This window comes from Pelobates fuscus, chromosome 5, assembly GCF_036172605.1.
Source record: "Pelobates fuscus isolate aPelFus1 chromosome 5, aPelFus1.pri, whole genome shotgun sequence".
Taxonomy (NCBI): domain Eukaryota; kingdom Metazoa; phylum Chordata; class Amphibia; order Anura; family Pelobatidae; genus Pelobates; species Pelobates fuscus.
This window is the reverse complement of record NC_086321.1, coordinates 145,367,920-145,388,160: the sequence shown is the minus strand read 5'-3', so window position 1 is coordinate 145,388,160 and position 20,241 is coordinate 145,367,920. Positions and strand designations below refer to the sequence as shown.

Below are 20,241 nucleotides of genomic sequence, written 5' to 3'. Positions count from 1 at the left end.
GAGTGACTGAGGGAGGGGGTGACAAAGTGACTGAGGGAGGGGGTGACAAAGTGACTGAAGGAGGGGGTGATTGGTGAGAATGACTGAGGGAGGGGGTAACTGGTGACAGAGTGAGGGTGTTAGAAATACCATAACTTCTATCTATCTCCATTACTGACAATGAAGGAGGTGCTCAGTTCCATGAAGTAGCTGAATACAATAATGTGGATTTTAACATTTAATTTTCACAGCCATTACAAACACATCTCTGTTAAATTAAGAATACTACAGGGTAGCATTTTTCCTGTGCGGCTCACCCTCTGTGTAGCGATGATATGTGTCCAAGAAAAATGGTGGATTTTGCAATCCTAAAGCTAGCCCCTGCTTCCTCCCTCCTGGTCTAGAATGCCAGTTGAGGAAGTGTGGGCCTCTGCATAACATGGAAGATTCCATTATCAAAAAAGGGGTGTTTTGTGGTTTCTTGTGGTTCTCCTCCACCCCCCCATTTGCCACACACATTGCTGGTAGAAGGAGCCACCCGGTGGGCGGGTCTGAGAGCCAAGTCCCTGTACCCTGCTCCCCGCCGGTACCATAGACCCCCCTCCGCCGCCAGACACGGATGGTGAATCCTAGGAGTGACATCTAATGGTTTCCCTCCCCCTTGGGATTCCCTGTGACAGGTACCATCCGAAGGTCCTCCCTGTCCTTCATGCCGCCAGGACCGGTCTCCGCGTGCAGCCCAAACTGGGGACACCAGGCACAACACGCTCGCTGCTCACCAGCACAGGAGCTTCCACGCCCAGGATCTGTGTCATGGGGGCTGTCAGCGATGTTAATGCTGAGGCTATCAGTGAGGCAGTGCCAGGTTGGGGGGCTGTCAAAAGGAATTGTGCATCCCTGGTGTTTTTCAGCAGGTTTGACAGATTTTTGGCCGACATGGGATAGGCCCATTTTTTTTTTTCCAGTGCATCTCTAATCTAAACTGATTCTTTAAGCTAAAGTTATTTTAGGGACTACCTTGTCCCTTAAAAGGTAAATAGTGCCTGAAACTCATTCACCATAACATAATATCAATGAAGTTGTTATGTTGCCTGGAGTATCCCTTTAACTAAAATATTGACTTACAAGCAAGAATAAAAGTTGTATAGCAAAGATGGCTAGGTTTAACATGCAATTTGTAAAACTTATATGAATGGTTTTAATGGGAATGCCCATGGCCTCACTCACTGCAACCTACAGATTAACCTACAGACGTTCTAAGTACTTAATGTTACATAGAAAGTTCTATGTCAGATTACTGCCACATCCTATTTTGCACAACTGGAAAGATTGCTTTACCTGACACAGTCATGCAGCAACTCCTGACAGATAATACAGGTCAATGTCTCTTCCATCTTGTCCGGTTTCACTGTTGCAGCCTTTGGATCTTCAGGAGAACCTTTTGAACAGCTGGAAGATGCAGGAGCCTGACTGACTGACAAATCCTCCTCTGGAGGAAATCAAATGAACAGATCTGAGATCCCCTATCCCAACAGAAGAGGACCAGACATAATTACAAATAGAAGTAAAGAATCCGGTTAATGTGTTCATAGAAAGTCTACAAGGACATTATTTTCTAAAATATCCAAAGTATCTGGTGATATATTATGTTACTTTATATATGACTACGCAACTTTCATTTTACAATGTAAATCTTAATTCTATTAAACAAATTACAGATTAAATTAATGATTATTACATAAGATTCTGGTTAATTACAAATTAAATTAATGATTATAATGTATATCATTGTAGTTTTTGTAATAAATAAAACAGAATGACACCAACATATTATACAGTTATAGTATAGGCTAGTGCCAAAGCCATTTTAAACCGAACATGTTCTACATATGGCCCAAAAGTATTGGCCCAAAAGTAACCTGTGGTCCGTCCTGTCTGGAGAAATTTCCATCTCCGCCATTTTTCCAGGTCTGATATTTTGGCTTTAAATGTGTGATGCCCTTGTCAATTCTCAGATAAGTGAAGAATCCCATTAAATATGTCCATATGCTAAGCGTTAAAGATAATAATTCGCCAGATTCAAAGCACTAACCTGTCTTGAGCTTCTTTCTTGGAGGTGGAAGATTTTCTTGTTCTGCTCTTTGCTTTACAGTTTGAGGAAGAGGGATTACAGTCATTTCACAAGCATCTTTTGTTGAAGTGTGTCCACCAACTCTAACTTCAGACTGCTGGCCATGTTTATGTTCAACCACAGTCCCTGCACATTGAATCCCTGGAGCGGTTAGAGAATGGATGCACCAATTTAAAATCATCAAGAAACAAGTTCAATAAACAATCATTTGTAAAATCAGTATTAGTCAGTCATATTTATGATCTTTGCAAGTTTTTTTTATTTAATTTTTTTTAATTTTTTATATTTTGCAGTGCAATGAAAAAACAAACATGCTTTAGGTGACATTTCCACATGAGTAGACATAGCATGAGTAGTTGCAGACATAACAAATGGTATGTCAAGATTTTCACACTTTTTAGTATTAAAATACAATCTAAACAGAGCATATTTTATATTAAGTAGTCAAGCTAAAGAGATACAGTGCTAGTGCTTGAACATAGAGGATTAACAAGCTATTGTTTGAAGCATAAGCACTTGTTGCTTAACCCCTTAAGGACACATGACATGTGTGGCATGTCATGATTCCCTTTAATCCCAGAAGTTTGGTCCTTAAGGGGTTAAAGGACCACTACAGTGCCAGGAAAACACACTTGTTTTCCTGGCACTATAGTGCCATGAGGGTGCCCCCACCCTCAGGGTCCCCCTCCCGCCGGGCTTTGGTGTAAGGAAGGGGTTAAAAGTACCTCTTTCTCCAGCGCCGGGCGGGGAGCTCTCCGCCTACGATCCTCCCTTTCGGCTGAATGCGCATGCGCGGCAAGAGCTGCGCGCGCATTCAGCCGGTCTCATAGGAAAGCATTTACAATGCTTTTCTATGGACGCTTGCGTGCTCTCACTGTGATTTTCACAGTGAGAATCACGCAAGCGCCTCTAGCGGCTGTCAGTGAGACAGCCACTAGAGGATTTGGAGGCTGAATTAACCGTAATATAAACATTGCAGTTTCTCTGAAACTGCTATGTTTATAAAAAAAAAAAAAAAAAAAGGGTTAATCCTAGAGGGACCTGGCACCCAGACCACTTCATTAAGCTGAAGTGGTCTGGGTGCCTAGAGTGGTCCTTTAAACTAGGTTTGATTCAGGGCACTGTGCCCATGAGTAGTATTACGATAATGCAGTTAAAGGGAAACTCCAGTGCCAGAAAAACGATCCGTTTTTCTGGCACTGGAGGGTCCCTCTCCCTCCCACCCACCAATCCCCGGTTACTGAAGGGGTGAAAACCCCTTCAGTCACTTACCTGGGACAGCGGCGATTTCCCTCGCCGATGTCTCCGCCTCCGCGACGCTCCTCCTAATGATTACGTCGGCCGGTGGGCGAGACTAATCGCGCTCACCGGCCGAGGAGACCTAATGCGCATGCGCAGAAATGCCGCGCATGCGCATTACGTCTCCCCATAGGAAAGCATTGAAAAATCATTACAATGCTTTCCTATGGGGTTTTGAGCGACGCTGGAGGTCCTCACACAGCGATGGGTGTGCTAGAACCCAGGAAGTGACCTCTAGTGGCTGTCTAATAGACAGCCACTAGAGGTGGAGTTAACCCTGCAATGTAAATATTGCAGTTTATGAAAAACTGCAATAATTACACTTGCAGGGTTAAGGGTAGTGGGAGTTGGCACCCAGACCACTCCAATGAGCAGAAGTAGTCTGGGTGCCTGGAGTGTCCCTTTAAGAGGTAGAAAAAGACCACTGGATTCGCATCAGACCGTCACAGCTCCTTCAAGTAAATTATGCGACTCGAGAATGTATAACAAAAAGGCTTAAACAGTATTCAAACCGTAACTAGCATATCTGATCAAGCTAGGGACAGCAGGATTTGCTATATAATGTTATATAATGGTGTCAGCCGGCCATGAGAAAGTCTCAGAAATGGGGACTCCAGAAAGGCTTCAGCCAAGTGTGCTCATCGGGTCGGGTTCTGCATTGTTTTTAGGCGATTTAGCCACAATTTCCGGTTTGGAGAACTGGAGCTACAAGAAAGTGCGTCCGGCCATGTTGAGTGTCTGGCCCTACCCCCCATGATCTTTGCTAGTTGTAACATTAACCAAAAGAAAAAGATGCATCATCAACTGCTGGAAGAAATATATATATAGCCAGGAAATGGAGAGAAAATGCACAACACAAAACCTAGCTAAAGTGCACAATACATAAAATGTTATAGACAAACCAAGAGGCTAGAAGTGATAACCCAGCTATTTAATCCATCCATAGCCAAGCTTCTGCACAGAGTATCTTCACCCACCTGCTGAAGATGGCTGAACCTGCATAGTGGAAGCTGGCTCACTGGCAGAGGTAGTGGCTGTACTAAAGAGGTTGGATGTGGAAGTGGAAGGCTGAGGTTCATCATAAGACAGAGTATCTTGAAGAGATGATAAAGTATGAGTTTCATCCAATTCCTCTGAGGTATCTAAAGAAAGAATATGATGTCAGCAAAACCAAAGCACACAAACTATACTCTTAAGTAGATATTGTTGATGCATAAATAAAGAGACATTGAGCATCATCATGAATAATGACAAACATGACATTTTAAAGAGTTAGACTAGATGGCTGAAGTAGTTCAGTTTTAAGCCACCTTTTATTTAAAAAAAAATTTAAATCATTTTTAGAATCTTTAACCACTTAACCATATCACGGTATATACCGTCATACTTTAACTCCCGTTGACAGCATAAAAAGACATGAAGCAAAGTAAAGTACCAGCATGGAGTTAAATCCCTGCCTGTACCAAGGATTCCCAAGTATCTTTTAATACTTGAGGCCCCAGACTGACATTAGAGCTATGTGCAGCGCAGCTCGTAGCCCTTTGAATTAAATACTTTAAGTACTGTGTGAGCTAGGAAATCCCTCTGCTGGTGTGATTACTGACATCAGCACAGTGAACCCTCACTAAAGTGGGATTAGGTGATGTTCTAGGATTATGGGTTGGATTATAGATAAGATTATGGGTAGATATAAGTGTTTGATTAAGGAATGCATGTTGGGAATCATTGTAATCTAGAATAGTAGTAGAATACAAATATGTAAGGTGGCGGGGTTATAGATTTAACATTTAACATGTGAATTTTCCCAAAATAAAAAAAAGTATGTGGAAAAAAAAAATCCACAAGGAATTAGGTTTGTGATAAAAAATGACCAAATGAAAAGTGTCCAAATGGACTTGGTTACATAGGCTGGAGGATGTACTTGAAAGAAGAATTACAAAAAAAAATGTACTAGCAGCCAAAATTTCTCCCAGCACTATAATTATTAAACATTGGGAAGGAAGAGTTATTATGCGTGTTACTGTAATAATTGGCTCTATGAAGTTAAAACAAATGCTCTATGAAGTTAAAACAAATGCTCTATGAAGTGAAAACAAATGCACTTACTCACTACTACATTGACACAAGAAAGATTGTTTAAAAAACAAAAAAAAAACCTTAATATAACCACTTTAGAGCAAAGTGGTGGCATATAACTGAATTATTTCAGCTCTATAAATGCTCTATGAAGTGAAAACAAATGCACTTACTCACTACTACATTGACACAAGAAAGATTGTTTAAAAAACACAAAAAAAAAAACTTTAACCCCTTAAGGACCAAACTTCTGGAATAAAAGGTAATCATGACATGTCACACACGTCATGTGTCCTTAAGGGGTTAAAGCGGCACTGTCATGCCAAATTACGTTTTTTTTTAACCCCCCTCCCGCCTCAACTACATCCAATCGACCCCCTAGTCATCCCCAAATGCCCCTATGCCCCCCACATTACCTATTTTTTATTCTTTATTTTCTGCCCCGATCTATATTCAGGGCGCCGCCATCTTTGTGTGGGTAGGTGAAGTCCCTGTGGGACACGTCATCTGCCCACACTAGATAGCCCTGAGATTCCCGCACATGCCCAGTGAAACATCTGGACATGCGAACGGGAATTTCACCTATTCATTCATTCATCAGACAGACGAATGAATGAATAGAAAAAAATCAGACGAACAAACTAACACTGTGTATCAGTGTTCGTTTGTTTGTTCGGTTTATTACAAGGAGGGAGCTACCGGCGTGCAGCTCCCTCCTTGCAATATGTAAAGACAGAAGCGGCAGGGAGCAGTGCTCCCCACCACTTCATAAGCCCCCCAGGTCCCTTCCTCACTCTATGGGGGTCAATATGACCCCCATAATAGCACAAGGGAGATTAAAATCTCCCCAATGCCCCTACTCGCTATATCGCGAGTAGGGGCATGTCCACTAAACAGTGAGCAGCCTGTGGCTGCTCACTGTAAAAAAAAAAAAGGGTAATAAGGGGGGGACGGGGGGCCTACTGTCCTCCCCCGCCGGCCCCCACCCCTGGACGGCGGGTGGGGGCCATAATGGGAATGAGGGGGGACCTACTGTCCTCCCCTCAGGCCCCCACCCCTGGGCGGCGGGTGGGGGCCATAATAGTAATAAAGGGGGGGGGGGGACCTACTGTCCTCCACCCCCCGGCCCCCACCCCTGGGCGGCGGGTGGGGGCCATAATAGTAATAAGGGGGGGGGGGGGATCTACTGTCCTCCCCCCCCCCGGCCCCCACCCCTGGGCGGCGGGTGGGGGCCATAACGATAATGGGGGGGGGACCTACTGTCCTCCCCCCGCCCCCACCCCTGGGCGGCGGGTGGGGTCCATAATAGTAATAGGGGGGGGGGCCTACTGTCCTCCACCCCCCGGCCCCCACCCCTGGGCGGCGGGTGGGGGCCATAATAGTAATAGGGGGGGGGACCTACTGTCCTCCCCCCCCCGGCCCCCACCCCTGGGCGGCGGGTGGGGGCCATAATAGTAATAAGGGGGGGGGGGACCTACTGTCCTCCAGCCCCCGGCCCCCACCCCTGGGCGGCGGGTGGGGGCCCTAATGGAAAAAAGGGGGGGGACCTACTGTCCTCCCCCCCGGCCCCCACCCCTGGGCGGCGGGTGGGGGCCATAATAGTAATAAGGGGGGGGGGGGATCTACTGTGTCCCCCCCCCCCCCCGGGCGGCGGGTGGGGGCCATAACGATAATGGGGGGGGGGACCTACTGTCCTCCCCCCGCCCCCACCCCTGGGCGGCGGGTGGGGGCACTAAGTAAATTCCCCCCCCCCCCCCCATCAAGGTGACTAGGGGTGCCCAAGCCCCTAGTCACCCACCCCCCACCCAAATAAAAAATGCCCCTACCTACCCCCCTCACCCTAAAAAATAGTGAGGGGGGAATAAAATTGCTAACCTGTAAAGTAAAATTAAACTTACCATTCGACGTCTTCGTTTTTCTAAAATCTTCATTTTTCAGCCCCAAAAAAGGCCAAATAAAAAACCATCATAGCCGTCGAACTAAAAATAAAATAAAAAACCCGAGCGCAAAAAAAAAAACCCGACGAAAAAGAAAAAACCCGAGCGCACAAAAAAATAATCCATCTTCACCCATGGAGGGCTCCGCGCAGACTGAGCTCCGCAGGGCGGGGCAAGGCTTATAAAGCCTTGCCCCGCCCTGCAATTAGCCTAAGAACACTCTGATTGGTGGGTTTAAGCCAATCAGAGTGCTCTTTGTCATTTTACAAGCGTGGGAAAGTTCTTTGGAATTTTCCCACGCTTGTAAAATGACACAGAGCACTGTGATTGGATGGCTTGAAATCCATCCAATCACAGTGCTCTGTGTCATTTTACAAGCGTGGGAAAATTCCAAAGAACTTTCCCACGCTTGTAAAATGACACAGAGCACTGTGATTGGATGGATTTCAAGCCATCCAATCACAGTGCTCTGTGACATTTTACAAGCGTGGGAAAATTCCAAAGAACTTTCCCACGCTTGTAAAATGACAAAGAGCACTCTGATTGGCTTAAACCCACCAATCAGAGTGTTCTTAGGCTAATTGCAGGGCGGGGCAAGGCTTTATAAGCCTTGCCCCGCCCTGCGGAGCTCAGTCTGCGCGGAGCCCTCCATGGGTGAAGATGGATTATTTTTTTGTGCGCTCGGGTTTTTTCTTTTTCGTCGGGTTTTTTCTTTGCGCTCGGGTTTTTTATTTTATTTTTAGTTCGACGGCTATGATGGTTTTTTATTTGGCCTTTTTTGGGGCTGAAAAATGAAGATTTTAGAAAAACGAAGACGTCGAATGGTAAGTTTAATTTTACTTTACAGGTTAGCAATTTTATTCCCCCCTCACTATTTTTTAGGGTGAGGGGGGTAGGTAGGGGCATTTTTTATTTGGGTGGGGGGTGGGTGACTAGGGGCTTGGGCACCCCTAGTCACCTTGATGGGGGGGGGGGGGGGGGAATTTACTTAGTGCCCCCACCCGCCGCTCAGGGGTGGGGGCGGGGGGGGGCAGTAGGTCTCCCCCCCCTTATTACTATGATGGCCCCCACCCGCCGCCCAGGGGTGGGGGCCGGGGGGGGAGGACAGTAGGTCCCCCCCCCTCTTATTACTATGATGGCCCCCACCCTTCGCCCAGGGGTGGGGGCCGGGGGGGGAGGACAGTAGGTCCCCCCCCCTCTTATTACCATTATGGTCCCCACCCGCCGGCCAGGGGTGGGGGCCGGGGGGGGAGGACAGTAGGTCCCCCCCCTTACTACTATTATGGCCCCCACCCGCCGCCCAGGGGTGGGGGCCTGGGGGGGGAGGACAGTAGGTCCCCCCCCCCCCTATTACTATTATGGCCCACACCCGCCGGCCAGGGGTGGGGGCCGGGGGGGAGGACAGTAGGTCCCCCCCCCTACTACTATTATGGCCCCCACCCGCCGCCCAGGGGTGGGGGCCGGGGGGGGGAGGACAGTAGGTCCCCCCCCTCTTATTACCATTATGGCCCCCACCCGCCGCCCAGGGGTGGGGGCCGGGGGGGAGGACAGTAGGTTCCCCCCCCCTACTACTATTATGGCCCCCACCCGCCGCCCAGGGGTGGGGGCCGGGGGGAGGACAGTAGGTCCCCCCCCCTCATTATCTTTATGGCCCCCACCCACCGCTCAGGGGTGGGGGCCGGGGGGGGGGGGACAATAGGTCTCCCTCCCTTATTTTACTTTACGGCCCCCACCCGTCATTTAGGGGTGGGGGGCAATATTTTTTTTATTTTTCTTCTACAGTGAGCAGCCACAGGCTGCTCACTGCTTACTAGACATGCCCCTACTCGCGGTATAGCGAGTAGGGGCATATTATTTACTAATACCAAGTCATTTTTACTTGGTGTTAGTAAATTTGGCTGAAAGACCAATTTAGGTCTTTCAGCCTTTTAGTAGATAGCTCCCTGATACCGTGGGAATTAGGGAGTTATCTACTAAGCGGCTGCAAGATGCAGCCACAGCAATGAATAGGATCGGAGTTTCATTCATTTGAATGAAATTCCGATCCGAACAAAGTACCGAATTGCATCCTAACACCAATGGAGAAACAGTGCTCATTCTGTTAGGATGCAATTCGGCAGTTTTGCCGGCGTTCTGTCTAAGTGACAGGACTTTCGGCAATACTGACAGGAAGCATTGTGGGAACAGGGAGGAAAGCTAGGGATCATGGGAAAATTGCTCTGACCAGCGGAAATGAAGCACACTTTGCTCCTCCGCTGGTCAGAGCTGGTCAAGCGGAGGAATCCTCCATAAGACAGAGTCCCTACTTTGTCTTATGATTTTAAAGAAAACTAAAGAAGAATGGAAGAAAAGAATAACAGATCCCGAGAGAGGGGGAGAAGAGGAAGAGATTGAGGAAAGGTAAGTTCGGCATGACAGTGCCGCTTTAATATAACCACTTTAGAGCAAAGTAGTGGCATATAACTGAATTATTTCAGCCATCTAGCCTATATCTCTTAAATTTTTTTATTATTATTATGATCATTAAATGGAGATGGACATATGTAGACCAAGCTAAGATCACTTTGCTTAGATATCCCATTAGTTTGATTTTTTTGTTTTCCATTTGGTAATTATCTATCTTGAAAGAAAAGAAATCAGCACTTAAAGGAAAACAGAGAATGACCTGAACATTCAAAAAAAAACAACCAATTACCTCTTCCAAGAGATGTGTGCTGATTTCCAACTTGAGCCCCCCCCCCCACCCCCCTCAACCCATTTTAATTTGATTACTATAGTTTTGACATGAAAAAGAATATAAAATTAAAAAGGCACTTCCTGTCACCATACGTAATGTCTAAATTCATAAAGCTCGCTGTAGAATATAAGATGATGGTAATAAGGAAATCTACAGCCCAAACACAGCCGTGTTTACAGATTGCTAAGAGCAGAGTGTATGCTAAATAACACATTTTACAATGTTATTATTATTATGTGCTTCAACAGAGATATTTTACCACTTGCACAAACACTGGTAAGTTAAAGCAAAGAACTTTTGACTTACCTTCTTTCGATTGCATACTGTCTTGTGCTTGATTCAATGATTTATACAGATATGCTACATCTGAAAAAACAAATGTGTTATTATTTACTACTTCAAACACCAACAACAAGATTATAGCAATGCCATATAGTTTTAAAGGGACAGTTTATTCCAAATAAACAAAAAATATATATAACTGTGGACAGTTAAAGGACCACTCCAAGCACAGCTCAGTGTAGTGATTGTGGTGCCAGGGGTGCCCCAACTAGTAAGGGGAACACTATAGTGTTAGGAATACAGTATTGTTTTCCTTGAATGGAAAAAATAAATAATTCCAATTCAAGTTTTAATGATGTGGGATTTTTTTGTGTTTGTTTTAAAAGAGACTGACTCACTTTGTTCTGGCTCATTTTTCCTATAAACAAGATAGATCACATCACCATTCTTCAATGGATAGGATTGTTTCTTTACCACTTTCAGTCTGTTAATCACTGTGCCATTTGTGCTGCAAAGTAAAAGAATGTTTTAAATGAAAAAATGTGTCTTAATAGAACACAAGTATGACTTGAGCAATGCAGACTGTATAATAAAAACATAGGCTCAACAACCCAAGCTAATAAGACTATGTCTGTCAAACTACCGTGTTTTCCTAACAAAATAGCTTTAGACCAAACATGTTGCTTTTAAATGGACTCTCTAGTCTCATAAAGCACTTCAGCTTTCTAAAGTGTTTCGATGATTAACTGCACACACCATAAAAGTGCCAATTTGAAGAGAACCCAGCAATTTTATAAATCCCCTTAGTAATTCCCTCGGCTATCAAGCAACAGCCAGGAGGATGTCCTGCCTCACTTCAACGGTAGTTCAGTGTGGAGGTGAGAGCTTCTCATAGAAAATCATTGGTTTCATAGCATCTCTGAGAACCACAGCTGGCTAGATGGCAGTGATGGCCGTGTATGTGGTGTGTACCCCAACGCTTCTCTATGCCATCAGTAATACTGACTTCACTATTTGATCCCCTGCTGATTTTGAACGTTTGCCCACTGACAAAGAAATGATCAGTCTATCATTTTAATGGTAGGTGTATTTTAACAGTGGAAGACAGAATAACAAAACAAAAACAAACAAAAACATTCAAAAAAAGGCATGTCAAAAAAGTTGATTTGCATGTAAATGAGTGAAATAAGTATTTGACCCCTTCAACTTAGTACTTGGTGGCAAACCCCTTGTTGGCAATCACGTCAGACGTTTCTTGTAGTTGGCCACCAGGTTTGCACACATCTCAGGAGGGATTTTAATTCACTCCTATCTGCAGATCCTCTCCAAGTCATTAAGGTTTCGAGGCTGACGTTTGGCAACTCGAACCTTCAGCTCCCTCCACAGATTTTCTATGGGATTAAGGTCTGGAGACTGGCTAGGGCACTCCAGGACCTTAATGTGCTTATTCTTGAGCCACTCCTTTGTTGCCTTGGCTGTGTGTTTTGGGTCATTGTCATGCTGGAATACCCATCCACAACCTGAGGGAAGGAGGTTCACACCCAAGATTTGACAGTACATGGCCTTGTCCATCGTCCCTTTAATGCGGTGCAGTTGTCCTGTCCCCTTACCAGAAAAACACCCCCAAAGCATAATGTTTCCACCTCCATGTTTGACGGTTGGGATGGTGTTTTTGGAGTCATAGGCAGCATTCCACCTCCTCCAAACAAGGCGAACTGAGTTGATGCCAGAGCTTGATTTTGGTCTCATCTGACCACAACACTTTCAACCAGTTCTCCTCTGAACCATTCAGATGTTCATTGGCAAACTTCAGGCAGGTCTGTACATGTGTTTTCTTGAGCAGGGCAACCTTGCAGGCGCTGCAGGATTTCAGTGTATTACCAATTGTTTTCTTGGTGACTGTGGTCCCAGCTGTCTTGAGATCATTAACAAGATCCTCCCGTGTAGTTCTGGGATGATTCCTCACCGTTCTAATGATCATTGAAACTCCACGAGGGGAGATCTTGCATGGAGCACCAGACCGAGGGAGACTGACAGTTATTTAATGTTTCTTCATTTTGTGAATAATCGCACAAACTGCTGTCACATTCTCACCAAGCTGCTTGTCGATGGTTTTGTAGCCCATTCCAGCCTTGTGTAGGTCTACAATCTTGTCCCTGACATCCTTAGACAGCTCTTTAGTCTTGATCATGGTAGAGAGTTTGGAATCTAATTGATTGATGGCTTCTGTGGACAGGTGTCTTTTATACAGGTAACGAGCTGAGATTAGGAGCATTCCCTTTAAGAGAGTGCTCCTAATCTCAGCTCGTTACCTGTATAAAAGACACCTGGGAGTCAGAAATCTTGCTGATTGACAGGGGTCAAATACTTATTTCACTCATTGACATGCAAATCAATTTATAACTTTTTTGACATGCATTTTTCTAGATTATTTTTTGTTATTCTGTCTCTCACTGTTAAAATACACGTACCATTCAAACATGGCTACAAACCACACTCCCACCAATCCAGAGGGTCATATCCAATATTAAAGAGGTATACCTGATGGATAGCTTGACCGCCCGACTAAAAGGGACCATGTACAGCTTCGACAAACTTTGGGACCCATGGCAGACTAGTGATCTCTCAAATGGAGGGACGATTTAGGACATCAGAATAGCGCACGGGCCAATTAGGACCAGGGGAGGCCATAGACACCCCCAGAGGACTCCATACACTACCAAAAAAAAACAAAAAAAAAACGACTTGACGTATAACCTACACCCTCCCCCCCTCCCCTCTCTCCTGTTCTATCTTTCCTTCACCTTACAACAACATCAGCTAGATTAGGCTAAATGATGAAGGCACCAACCGCTACCACATGGTGTACGGACAGATAATAAAAACAGTGCATCCTATTAAAAGAAGGGGTTGAACACAGGGATTACCCAAGGACACGGGTCCCTTGCTACGAACCACACCCCTACTACACCTTTATAAGAGAATACAATACAAAAGACAAAAGGAGCTATCAGTACATAAGCTAAGTTTATGTTATAGTGAAGTTTAATTACATAAATCCTTGACATGTTGTGTTTTTGTACTAATATACATATACCTGTGTTCCAAGATTTTGTATAATGATGGGCTTTTGCACAAGCCAAAAATTATATTGTTTTGCATGGTATTTATTGGCGTATAACACGCACTTTTTCTCCCTGAAAATAGGGGGCAAATGATGTGTGCGTGTTATACGCCGATATACATATTTTTCGCTCCATAAGACGCACTTTTCTTTCCCCTCAAAAGTGAGGGGAAATGTCTGTGCGTCTTATGGAGCGAATGTGAAGGTTTACTTACCTGTCCTGAAGCGTGGGCCGGTGTTCAGCGCGCACGCGGTACTGGAACTTCAATTTCAGGTTCCGGTTTCCGGCGGGACTGAAAGGAAGTGCGCACTCAGTGTGCACACTTACTTTCAGTCCCGCCGGAAACCGGAATCTGAAATTTAAGTTCCTGTACCGCGGTGCGCGCTGTGAAGCCGGCCCACGCTTCAAGACAGGTAAGTAATTATGGGACAAGGGGAGGGAAAGTGCACTATGGGACAAGGGGGGGGGGGCGGAGAACACTATGGGATGAGGGGGGGAACACTATGGGAGGGGGTGGAAAATACTATGGGAGGGGGGGAGAATACAATGGAATGGGGGGGGGGAACACTATGGAAAGGGGGGGGAACACTATGGGATGAGGGTGGGGGAACACTGAGAGGGGTGGAGAATACTATGAGAGGGGGAGAAATTTCCTTCTTAAAATGAGGTGCGTGTTATACACCGGGGCGTGTTATGCGCCAATAAATACGGTACACGTACCACTAAAATTATAGACTGATCATTTCTTTGTCAGTGGGCAAACGTTTACAATCAGCAGGAGATCAAATACTTTTTTCCCCTCACTGTATATACACATATATGCTTTGGTTAACGGATTTATCTCTTGTGCATATGATGAGGGAACCCCTTGTTGGTGAATTGCTGCTAGCTTTTGTCTGATATTGAGCCCTTATTCACATCTGTTATAATCCAATGTTTATAATCCAACATGTGCAAAGTCATATTATGTTACACAAGCCAGACTGTCAAGAGTGCTTGAAGAGGGTTCCATGGTTCGTTAAACACTGGTATACCATATACATACTATTTTTATGGTTATATAACCCATCACAGGTAGAAAGGCTTAATGGTTTCTAGTAGTTACCTGGTGTCTTCTAAAGAAACATGTCCAGATTCTTCATCCACTGTAATTTTGCAATGTTCCCCTGAAACCAGCTTGTTACCAGGGAAGGACAGGTCACAGGCTAAAAAGAGCAAAGAAATACAGTCATCAAGATACCAGATTCAACTCAGATCTGACAGCTAAGTCCTATTAAGTTTTATTAACAACTTCCTAGCAATTAAGAAAAAAAGTTAGACATTTTAATCTCCCTCTCAGGCCCGCTAGCACTTTGCTGACAGCCGGCAGGGAGGGAGGGAGAGAGGACCCAGGGGAGCTCTAACCTGTAGCCCTGCCGGGTTCTCCTCTCATGAGTTCGGAGTGTTGCCGTGGTTACCACGGCAACGCTCCGAATCTCACGAGAACTAACTCTAGCAACTCCTGAGGCTACTAGAGTTCACTGTAACCACCAGGGATTGCAGGAAATGTCCCCTCTCCGAGGTAAGCATCCTTTTTATTTTTAATAAAAAAAAAAAGTATATATTTATTAATTTGCCCTCATACCCCCACACCACACAATAGCTCCCCCATACACACACACACACTGAAACCCTCATGCACAAACTGCCCCCCCCCCACACACACACACAAACACAAACTACATCCTTCAAAATCACAATGCACCCCTGTACACACACTGCATCTCTCACACACGCACTCACTGCACCACACACACACTACAGCCCCTATCCCGGCAGACCCCAGGTAAGTTGTCAAACTGTTCTTAAACAGTTTGACTACTTACCCTGGGAGAGCACTACTGGCTCCATAACCATTACAACGTAATGTAGTGGTTAGTGAGCCTGGATTGTTTCTTTAAATAATCTACCAGTGCCACTCCCAAGATTAGGGGCCCAGTATATGCCACAGCACTGTATATATATATATATATACACAACCTAGAAATTTTTTTGACTTGGGGTTCCTTGGAAAAATATTGAAATATTAAGGGCGCCTTGAACCTAAAATGTTTTGGAACCACTGGGTTAAAGTAAAAAGCAAACATAACATATCATGCTATCACTAAAGCCCAGATGCATTGTTTTGCAGGAAAGTTCCACAATTAGGTGTTGTTGTTTAAGACGTACTAGAGGGGCAGTAAAGGCCCAGCCCCATTTGCGGACTCCAGCACATGTTGTACATGTTTCTCTGTGGCCAGCAGTAATAGGGTGCCACTTTACAGTGTATGAAGGTTGCAATTAAACCACTACGTCACCAAGAGGAAGCAAAGAGGACATTTTCATCTAGCATATATGTCTTTTTTTATGCTTTACTCTGCATACAATACAAGATTTTTGGCAAGTGAATCAAATGCTAATTTACGGACCCTCTATGGCAGGCTTCCCCAAACTCTGGCCCTCCAGATGTTGATACAACTCCCATGATTCTCAGCCTATTTCATTCATAGAATCATGGGAATTGTAGTTCAGCAACATCTGGAGGGCCGGAGTTTGGGGAAGCCTGCTCTATGGAATCTCCCTTTTTTTTTTTTTTTAACAGGGAACTGTAGTTAAACTGTTGTGCTTAACAGTTATATAAAGTGTTTTCATTGTACATCAAAATATAATACAACAAATACTAAGACAAATCTTAATTAGACCTTCTGTCAATGGGTGAAGAAAAAAGGTTTGCAGGCCTAACTGCCAACAAGATGATGATTTTAATTTTATTTTAAATTCAAGCACCTAATTTCACTCACAAAAAAACCCTGTAGTTTCAATTCTTTACATTTTTATTAATATTTATTTTTGCCAATGTTTTTTTTTTTTTAATTTACGTAATTTAATTTTTTATTGAAGGCATGAAAGATAGTACATGCCATTGAAAAATATGTATGCAGTAGATCAATATATCACATGGAACACATAAGACAGTGCATACAGAGTGACATTGCCTCTCTATTTTTTAAAAACTGTCGAATAAAACAACTCAAAGGGTCAGGCTAAGAGAAAATAAACTGGTACTGGTAAGATTAACCTGCCTGCTATAAGGGAGTGTTGAAGATGCACTGAAAAATATTACACTTTTAGTGGCACCAGCTCCACTACCTATTGGCAATTGGCATGATAATTTGAATTAACGATAGCTGGGTTGCCAGATTTAGAAAGAAAGATAAATGCCATTGGATAACAAAGGTAGCCACAGCAGGTACGTTAAAGAAACAGATTAATAAAACAAACACTGCTGTAGGAAGGGCGCTTGGCCTACACAGCCGATGCCTGCGGCAGGACAGACACTGCCATCAGGAACCTGAAGTCCAGCCAATCCTATGAATCTCCCTCCTGCATGATGCTCCCCTGAAGCCAGCTGCGCTTAGTGTGCATGCCAGGTACTAAAAACTTTCCAGACACAAGCCCTCAGCGGTGTCAAGTGGGAAATATATGGTCAGGTGAGCGGCAGGAGGGAATCCAAACTGAACCTTTGCGGTGGTGTCTGCTTGAGACCGATCAACAATAATGTTTTGTGAATAGACCATTTTGCCATGTCTAGACCTAAAGACACATTTGGGCTAATCTGACCCTAGATGAAATATTGATCTTCAGATTAAGTAGTTTAGCCTAGATTTGTATGCATAGTCGATCAAAAGCTTGGATTCCCGGATCCACAGAGTAGGCCAGCTGAGTGTCGGCATAAGGTGTAGCAGGCCCCAATGTGGCGGCCATCTTGAAGAATAGGCCTATTCGATCTGTTAATGGTTGCAGAAGTCTCTCAGAACAGGCAACAAGAGTTTACTATTGTGGGGAGCACTATAACCCCGACCGCTTTACCCAAGGAGCTCCTCCATTTCCGACTATATCATTCAGCTGTCAGACCCGCCCCCAGCCCCTTTTCTATCCTATATTAAGATGATAAAACAATGTAGAATGTTATATTTGTTTAAAACAATATAATTGATGATATTATAAAAATGCCCAGTCTTGTTATAATGAATACAATGTTATGGATTTTTTTCATTTATTTTTTTTATGAGCAATTCAGAAATCTGAATGGTTGTATTAAAGTATATTTATAAGGAGGCTGTCAATTTATTACACAACGATTCTTAATCAAATATTAGTATTTTACAGTACTCCGTTACATCAGTTTGGCTTTTTAGTATAATAAACATGCACAGCACAACTGCAAACATCACAAATCACACAGGCATCAACGACAAAGGCAAACAGTGGTGGGGGGGAATTCTTATGGAGAACCCTATTATTTGTAAATTAAACAGAACACATACTTGGGAGTTTATGAAACTAAATGTATTATAAAGCTTCCTACTAAATTTGAAATATCGGTTTCATATAATATGCCAATTTGATTAAAATACTCTGCACAGCAGAATATTTGTTTACGCGTGCCATCTCTTCAGTAGGGAAAGAAAAGTAAAACACTTACGTATATTTTATCTGAATTCCCCACAGCAAAAAAACAAAACAAAAAAAACGAAATAAAGGGTGATGAATTTTAAACCGAAATGCAAATTTCAGGACAAAAGAGTTGATGTGGGAAAATTCTAAGACTCTGCTACAGGGAAAATTCTCAGACTCTGCTTGAGTATTTAGCATTAATTGTGTAATATGGTTTTCAATTCACTGTTTAGTGAATAACTCCCACTTGTCATAACACTTTAGTATTAAAATTCCACAGAAAGTGATTTCAGAACAAGGTCAAGCCCTCAATCTGTGCAAAGATTAAGAATAAACCCAGTAGGGTTTACAAAACCCAAATACTAAAGTAGAGGTTAAAGGAGGAGGAAAAAGAGGCTCTCGTGTATTATGATACTTTATTTCTACTAATGTCTAGGAACCGCAAGGTGATGACTTACCTTTTTTCCTCCCAATTGTCCATTCCTTCTTGCAGAGAAGGAGCTCAGATGAAGACTCTGAGCCAGCTGCTGGGAGCCGAGACAGCTTTCCCCAAGGCTTTCTCTCCCCCAAGCCTTCCATCTTAATTCACTTCTGAAACAAGCAGTAGAGAACAACAATGAGTTGGGGGGCAGGGAGGCCTAAACTTATACATCAGGGAGACTCAAGTGCTCCCCTCCCCACTAACCAGACAGAACAGTAGCTGCTAAGAATGAAGTGAAAGACATTATTCTACCACTTTCCTCAAGAGGTAGTGGGTAAAGGATTCAACCATTAACCCCTTAAACTCCTCATGATGTTGAAAGACAAGTGTAAAAATGGACATAGATTTGACTGCAGCGAAGCAGATTCATCCTTACAATGAAGTGAGCGCTTTTTATTTACTGCAGAGCATAGAGTATTGCAATCAAGGCTGGAAGGTGGTGTCATTAAACAAAGCATAGCATGTTATTAACGGAGCACTCCTACAACAAAGCAATATAAAGATACAAATATGCACATGCAATATAACACCTTTTTAATAAATAAACAAACATCATTGGAATAAAATGGATTGAAACAATTCATCTGAAATATGGAATGATATGTAGCATACATTTATAATTTGGATCCCTTTGTACAGTGCTGCAGAATGTTTGAACCTTGCAAACGATAACATTCCAACATGCAGAGAAAACCAAATGCTTTTGCCTGTACTGCTAAAGGAACAAGCATCAGAAAGACTCCCACTTCGAGCTGCATAAGCAAACTGGTAGGGAATTTGCAGAGAAAGACATTAAAATATATATATTTTTTCTCTCCTCATATTGTTCTCAGGGATTTCACATTTTGAGTCATACAGTGGGGGTTGTAAGCAGCTGTCTGCAAATGTGGAAGCCTGATTGGGTAATGAGGTGCCATGGAATTTGAGAATGGTACAGACTGCATGAGGGCGGTGTTAGATTAGCTGGGGGAGGACTCCTGCCTTGCAAATGTGGAGAAGTTACAGGATGGACACAGTTTACTTAATAAGAAAATGGGAGGGGGAAGGGACATGGCTGGAGGAATTTTCATTTCTAGTTACAAGAATACAAAGGGCGGATGCATAATCCGCTAATAACAGTTATCTGTTTGTTGGGTGGGGAGAGACCTCTCATCATTTAGAGTTAAGTATGAACATCATTGATAGAATACACAGGCGGAGCAGGAGGACTGTGTTAATCAGAGGAAGGAGGCAGTGAATGAGAGCAGGAGATAATTATTGACAAATTAGAATGACAATGAATTTTGAAGGAAAAGTATGCATGCAAAAGATGCAAAAATTATCGAGAAGCAAGAGGGGGAAAAAATAATGAATACCAAAGAAAAAAAAAGACAAATTGAAAGACAAAGAAGGTAGTTTCACAGACAAAGAAGACAAGAGTAGGAGATGGACAGAAGCATAAAAATGACTGGTGTAGAATAGGATGGATAAAGAACTATCGATGGCAAATAAAAAGTATAGCAAGAAGAATGAATGTAAAACAGAACAAAAGAGCTACATAATTCATGAGAAAATACAAAATAAATAATGTAAAGAGAAAAGTGTAAAGTTAAAGGGAAACTACAGGCACCACAGCCACTCCCCCACATTGAAAATGTTATGGTGCCTGTAATCGCCTGGCGCTGTCCCCGTTTCATTGTTAAACGGTTTTCAATTGGTTTAAGAGCGACTCAGGATCC

The 20,241-nt window shown here is 43.7% G+C and overlaps 1 protein-coding gene across 3 annotated transcripts in view; it reads right to left on the bottom strand.

The window, feature by feature from the left end:
* The window catches only part of CHFR (checkpoint with forkhead and ring finger domains), a 68,532-nt gene that overhangs the window by 35,754 nt on the left and 12,537 nt on the right, over window positions 1-20,241 (bottom strand). Inside the window, exons 2-8 of one of the 3 annotated variants that reach the window (XM_063454415.1) lie at window positions 18,501-18,633; window positions 14,672-14,771; window positions 10,840-10,949; window positions 10,466-10,525; window positions 4,387-4,551; window positions 2,072-2,251; window positions 1,318-1,468 (exon numbers count right to left, since the gene is read on the bottom strand). In XM_063454415.1, coding sequence (XP_063310485.1) covers window positions 1,318-1,468; window positions 2,072-2,251; window positions 4,387-4,551; window positions 10,466-10,525; window positions 10,840-10,949; window positions 14,672-14,771; window positions 18,501-18,621 — 887 coding nt within the window. In that variant the 5' untranslated portion in view covers window positions 18,622-18,633. Of the gene's footprint in view, window positions 1-1,317; window positions 1,469-2,071; window positions 2,259-4,386; window positions 4,552-10,465; window positions 10,526-10,839; window positions 10,950-14,671; window positions 14,772-18,500; window positions 18,634-20,241 lie in introns of all 3 variants that reach the window. The other 2 variants (XM_063454413.1, XM_063454416.1) reach the window with 2 other exon arrangements.